The 6,456-nt window shown below is 53.7% G+C and overlaps 1 protein-coding gene across 1 annotated transcript; it reads left to right on the top strand.

The window, feature by feature from the left end:
- The first annotated feature begins 1,857 nt into the window (after nt 1-1,857).
- Nucleotides 1,858-6,456, top strand: BTG2 (BTG anti-proliferation factor 2). Its single transcript, XM_074528159.1, has 2 exons — nt 1,858-2,094; nt 5,824-6,456. The coding sequence occupies exons 1-2, from the start codon at nt 1,935-1,937 to the stop codon at nt 6,180-6,182; spliced, it is 519 nt and encodes a 172-aa protein (XP_074384260.1). The 5' UTR covers nt 1,858-1,934; the 3' UTR covers nt 6,183-6,456.

The following is a 6,456-nucleotide window of genomic DNA, read 5'->3' as shown; positions in this document are numbered from 1 at the left end:
GGAAGGGTTTAACGGGGCCGAGCTGCTTTAGGAGCCGGGTGAACACAGCGGGGATCAGGAGTAAATGGGAATTTGGGGAATGGCGCCACCACTTCCCCCATCCTGATGGGACCAGGGGAACCTGCCCGGTGGGGCTGCCTCATCCTCATCATCCTCATCATCCTCATCATCCTCATCATCCTCGTCATCATCAGCACCTAATGAGCACAGTTAGCCCCTAATGGTTAATTAATAGCCCTGGTTATTAGAGCTGTTCTGGGCCACACTGCAGCAGAGCTCCTGCTCCGAGCCAGTGACTCAGGGCTGGAGGATTTCACCCCAAAATTCTTTTGGCTGGGGGGAACCAGCCGTCATCCCGGCTGGGATGGCCCAGCTCAGCTCAGTGAAATAAATTTTATATAAATTTTATTTTTAATTTATTAATTTTATTTTAAAATAATTTTATTTATTAATTTGTTTTATTTTTATTTTTAATTTATTAAAAATAAAATTTTTATTTTTAGAGGAGGAGGTTGGTTTGGAAGTGAAGGAGGTTGATTTGGGACTGGAGAAGGTTGGTTTGGAACTGGACAGGGTTGGTTTGGAATTGGAGAAGGTTGGTTTGGAACTGGAGGAGATTGGTTTGGAGTTGGAGAAGGTTGGTTTGGAACTGAAGGAGATTGGTTGGACCCATCCTGAAGCTCAGGCAGGGAATATCTCACCCAGCATCCCATCCCTGCCTCCATCTGAGCTCTCCCATGCATGATCAAAGGCAGGAGCTCGCCCTCCCACTGCTCTCTAGCTCGGGGCCAGTTTCAGCAGGAGCTCCTGTGGTGGCTTCCAGGTGCTCCTGCATCTCCCACAGCATCAGGGTTCCTCCTGTCCCTCCCTCTGGGCTGGCTGGGAGCACCTGGAGGCTCCGTGGCTGCTCCAGCCCTGCCTGCCCTGGCTTGTGGGACACGGCCCTGGTGCCACCTCCTCCTTCATCCTGCTCTTCCTCCAGCCTGGAGTGGGGCTGGGAGGTCTCAGGTGTCCCCTGCAGCCTCCTCGGGTGCAGTGGGGGTGGCACTGTCACCTCTTGTGTCCTGCAGGGACAACTGGAACCTTCTTCAGGAAGTTCAGGAGATTCAGGAGGTTCAGAAGGTTCAGGAGGTGGCACTGTCACCCCTCACCTCCTCCTGTGTCCTTATGCCTGTCCTGGTCCCATTCCTCTGTCTCTGTGTTCCCATCCTGTCCCTGTGTCTCTGTCCCTGTTCTGTCCCCCTGTCCCTCTGTCCCTGCCCCTATCCTTGTCCTTGTCCCTGTGTCCCTATCCCTGTCCTGTCCTTTTACCCTGTCCCCCTGTCCCTTTATCCCTGTCCTGTCCCTGTGTCCCTGTCCCCCTGTCCCTATCCTGTGTTCCTATCCCTGTCCCTCTGTCCCTGTGTCCCTCTGTCCCCCTATCCATGTCCCTCTGTCCCCCTGTCCCTGTCCTGTCCCTCTGTCCCTGTCCCCCTGTCCTGTCCCTCTCCCTGTCCCCCTGTCCCCCTGTCCCAGTCCTGTCCCAGTCCTGTCCCAGTCCTGTCCCCCTGTCCTTGTGTCCCTCTATCCCTGTTCCTGTCCTGTCCCCCTGTCCCTGTCCCCCCATCCCTGTCCCCGTGTCCTGTCCCTGTCCCTGTCCCCCTGGCCTTGTGTCCCTCTGTCCCCCCCCGGTCCCCCCGATCCTCCCCCGGTAACGGCCCCCCCCTCCACCCCCGCGCGCTGTGACGTCACCGCGCTGAGCTCAGCCGCTATTACCATACCGCTCCATTTGCATTCCCTCATTTGCATGCGGCGCGGCCAATGGAACGCCGAGGCCGCGCCGTGACGTCGCGCGCGAGCCGCCCTATATAAACCGCCCGCAGTGACACCGGCTCCCAGTCCGAGCGCCGCGGAGCCGCCGAGAAGGTCGCGGGTGTCGCCGCGTCCCCGCCGGGATGAGCCAGCGCCACAGCCAGCGCCGCGGGCCCCGGGCCGACATGGTGCCCGAGATCGCCGCCGCCGTGGGCTTCGTGTCCGGCCTGCTGCGGACGCGGGGCTGCGTCAGCGAGCAGCAGCTGCAGGTCTTCAGCGGGGCGCTGCGGGAGGCGCTCACAGGTGAGCTCGGGGCGAGGGCGGTGACAGAGCCCGCTGGTGGCCCTCGGGGCCAGGGGGACACTGGAGTGCTTCCCCCGTGTGCCTTCCAGGACCTGGTGGTCCTTTGAGTGCCCCCCATGGTGGTGCGAGGAGCTGGTGCCGCTTTTAGTGCCGTTCTGTGCTCCTTCCGGGACTTGGTGGCCGTCCAGAGTGCCCTCTGTGCTGCTTCCAGGACCTGCTGTCCCTTTTAGTGCCGTCTGTGCTCCTTCCAGGACCTGCTGTCCCTTTTAGTGCCGTCTGTGCTCCTTCCAGGACCTGCTGTCCCTTTTAGTGCCGTCTGTGCTCCTTCCGGGACTTGGTGGCCATACCGAGTGCCCCCTGTGCTGCTTCCAGGACCTGCTGTCCCTTTTAGTGCCGTCTGTGCTCCTTCCAGGACCTGGTGGCCGTCCCGAGTGCCCCCTGTGCTGCTTCCAGGACCTGCTGTCCCTTTTAGTGCCGTCTGTGCTCCTTCCAGGACCTCCTGTCCCTTTTAGTGCCCCCTGTGCTCCTTCCGGGACCTAATGGCCGTCCCGAGTACCCCCCAGTTGTTGCTTCGAGGACCTGGTGTCCCTCTTAGCCCGTGTCCCCTCCGGGACACCCGAGTGCTCCCGGTGTCACTGCTGGGTCCTGCTGTGCCCTCCCGAGTGGCCCCGATGTTCCTTCCAGGACCTGATGTCCTTTTCCGTGTCGCTCCCCTCCAGGACCGGCTGTCCCCTCCCGAGTGCCCCCGTGTCCCATCCAGGACCGGGTGCCTCCTGTGTTCCTTCCAGGACCTGATGTCCCCTCCATGTCGCTCCCGGGACCTGATGTCCCCTCGGGGACCCCCCCTGTGTCCCTTCCCGAGTGCCCCCGTGTCCTCTCAGGTCTGTCCCGTGCCACTCTCGCTGCCATCTGTCCCTTTGTGTCCCTTTGTCCCATCCAGCGCCGCTCCCGGCGATGTCCCCAGCGCTGCCCGGTCGCTGCCGCTGTCACCGCCCGTGTCCCTCCCTCCGGCCCGGAGCTCTTATCAGCCCCAGGAGGGGTGGCCGGGCTGTGATAAGGGACAGCCGAGGGCAGAGCTGTGGGATGGGGCAGCTTTGGGGTGCCCTATCTGCCCCCACAGCCCCTGGCATTGTCCTGGTGGGGTTTTTGGGGTGGAAGAGCAGCATTTGGGGTGCCCAGTGCTTCCCTCTCCCTGCCACCCTTGGAAAAGGGATTTGGGTACCAAACTTTAGTGCAGAACTTTTGGCACAGTTTGTATTTCCTGCTCTGCCCGGTTTAATTTCCTGCCCTGCCCGGTTCCTTTTGTGCTCCCGGCCTTCAGGGAAGCTCTGCCCAGGTGTTTGTTGGGATTTGGGTTTTAAACCCTGAATTTGGTGAGAGCTGAAGGCTCTAAACTCCACTTGCCTGGTAGGAGGGAGCACTGCAGACAGCGCTGGTTCCCTGAGGAACCTTTTAAAGGGTTTTTCTTAGGATTTCACCTTTAAACCCTGAATTTGCTGGTGTCTAAGGGCCCTAAACCCCACCTGCCTGCTGGGAAGGAGCACTGCAGACAGCGCTGGTTCCCTGAGGAACCCTTTAAAGGGTTTTTCTTAGGATTTCACCTTTAAACCCTGAATTTGCTGATATCTAAGGGCCCTAAACCGCACCTGCCTGCTGGGAGGGAGCACTACAGACACCACTGCAAAACCCTACAAAGGGTTTTCTTTAGGATTTGGCCTTTAAACCCCAAATTTAGTGGCAGCTAAAGGGCCTAAACCCCACCTGCCTGCTAGGAAGGAGCCTTTCCTGGGACACCGTTTCTCACTGGGTTTTCTTTAGGATTTGGCCCTTAAATCCCAAATTTAGTGGCGCCTAAACCCCACCTGCTTTTGGGATGTCTTTTCTCACATCTCTTTTCCCTCCCCAGAGCACTACAGACACCACTGGTTTCCTGAGAAACCCTCCAAAGGGCATTGTTTAGGATTTCACCTTTAAACCCCAAATTTAGTGGTACCCAAGTGCCCTAAGTGCCCTAACCCCCATTTACTTTTGGGATATCCTTTCTCACATCTCTTCAAAAGGGTTTTCTTTAGGATTTCACCTTCAAACCCCAAATTTAGTGGTATCTAAGTGCCCTAAACCCCATCTACCTTTGGGATATCCTTTCTCACAGCCGATTTTCTTTCCCCAGAGCACTACAGACACCATTGAGAAAAAAGGGTTTTCCTTAGGATTTCACCTTTAAACCCCAAATTTAGTGGTACCCAAGTGCCCTCACCCCCATTTACTTTTGGGATATCCTTTCTCACATCTCTTCAAAAGGGTTTTCTTTAGGATTTTGCCTTCAAACCCCAAATTTAGTGGTATCTAAACCCCATCTACCTTTGGGATATCCTTTCTCACACCCATTTTTCTTTTCCCAGAGCACTACAAACACCATTTAGAAAAAAGGGTTTTCCTTAGGATTTTGCCTTGAAACCCCAAATTTAGTGGGAGGTAAAGGCTCTAAACCCCACCTACTCTTGAGATGTCTTCTCTGACCTCTCTTTTCCCCTCCCTGGAGCACTACAGACACCATTGAGAAAAAAGGGTTTTCTTTAGGATTTGGCCTTTAAACCACAAATTTAGTTACAGCTAAAGGCTCTAAACCCCATCTACCTTTGGGATATCCTTTCTCACAGCCGATTTTCTTTTCCCAGAGCACTACAGACACCATTGAGAAAAAAGGGTTTTCCTTATGATTTTGCCTTCAAACCCCAAATTTAGTTACAGCTAAAGGCTCTAAACCCCATCTACCTTTGGGATATCCTTTCTCACAGCCGATTTTCTTTCCCCAGAGCACTACAGACACCACTGGTTCCCCGAGAAACCCTCCAAAGGGCATTGTTTAGAATTTCACCTTTAAGCCCTGAATTTAAGCCCTACCTACTTTTGGGATATCCTTTCTCACATCTCTTCAAAAGGGTTTTCTTTAGGATTTCACCTTCAAACCCCAAATTTAGTGGTATCTAAACCCCATTTACTTTTGGGATATCTTTTCTCACATCTCTTTTTCCCTCCCCAGAGCACTACAGGCACCATTGAGAAAAAAGGGTTTTCCTTAGGATTTGGCCTTCAAACCCCAAATTTAGTGGTATCTAAACCCCATCTACCTTTGGGATATCTTTTCTCACAGCCGATTTTCTTTTCCCAGAGCACTACAAACACCATTGAGACAAAACGGTTTTCTTTAGGATTTCACCTTCAAACCCCAAATCTAGTGGTGTCTAAGTGCCCTAAACCCAATCTACCTTTGGGATATCTTTTCTCACACCCATTTTTCTTTTCCCAGAGCACTACAAACACCATTAGGAAAAAAGGGTTTTCCTTAGGATTTTGCCTTTAAACCCCAAATTTAGTGGGAGATAAAGGCTCTAAACCCCACGTACTTTCAGGAAGTCCTTTCTCACAGCCGTTTTTCCCTCCCCACAGCACTACAAACACCATTGAGAAAAAAAGGCTTTCTTTAGGATTTGGCCTTTAAACCACAAATTTAGTTACAGCTAAAGGCTCTAAACCCCATCTACCTTTGGGATATCCTTTCTCACAGCCGTTTTTCCCTCCCCAGAGCACTACAGACACCACTGGTTTCCTGAGAAACCCTTAAAAGTGTTTTCTTTAGGATTTCACCTTCAAACCCCAAATTTAGTGGTATCTAAACCCCATCTACCTTTGGGATATCCTTTCTCACAGCCGTTTTTCCCTCCCCAGAGCACTACAGACACCACTGGTTCCCCGAGAAGCCCTCCAAAGGCTCCGGCTACCGCTGCATCCGCATCAACCAGCGGCTGGACCCTCTGCTGAGCCGGGCGGCGGGGCAGGGCGGGCTGGCCGTGCCCCAGCTGCTGCAGCTGCTGCCCCGCGAGCTGACGCTCTGGGTGGATCCCTACGAGGTGTCCTACAGGATCGGCGAGGACGGCTCCATCTGCGTCCTCTACCAGGCGGCCAAGCCTCCTCCTCCTCCCCACCACCACCACCCCACCTACGGAGGGATGCTCACCTGCAAGAACCAGATGATGCTGGGCCGTAGCAGCCCTTCCAAAAACTACATCATGACTGTCTCCAGTTAAAAAAACAAACAAAAAAAATACCAAAAAACCCCCAACCCCACCACAAAACACGACAAAAAGAAAAAAAAAATTTTTTTTTTTTTTGCTCCTCCCTGTCCTTACACTGCCGAGACACAGGCTACTGTAATACCTCAAGCTGAGGATCTATTTTTAAGATGAAGAGCTTATTTATATTTTTTAAAAAAAAAAACAAAACCTCCAGAAAATCCAAAATTAAAATTTCGGGCGCCGCTCTGAGCCCAGGCGACGCCCCAGGTGCCTTTTCTAAAGCTGG

Source organism: Zonotrichia albicollis, chromosome 28, assembly GCF_047830755.1.
Source record: "Zonotrichia albicollis isolate bZonAlb1 chromosome 28, bZonAlb1.hap1, whole genome shotgun sequence".
NCBI lineage: Eukaryota > Metazoa > Chordata > Aves > Passeriformes > Passerellidae > Zonotrichia > Zonotrichia albicollis.
The sequence above is the reverse complement of the archived record's forward strand: the minus strand, read 5'-3'. Positions and strand labels throughout refer to the sequence as shown.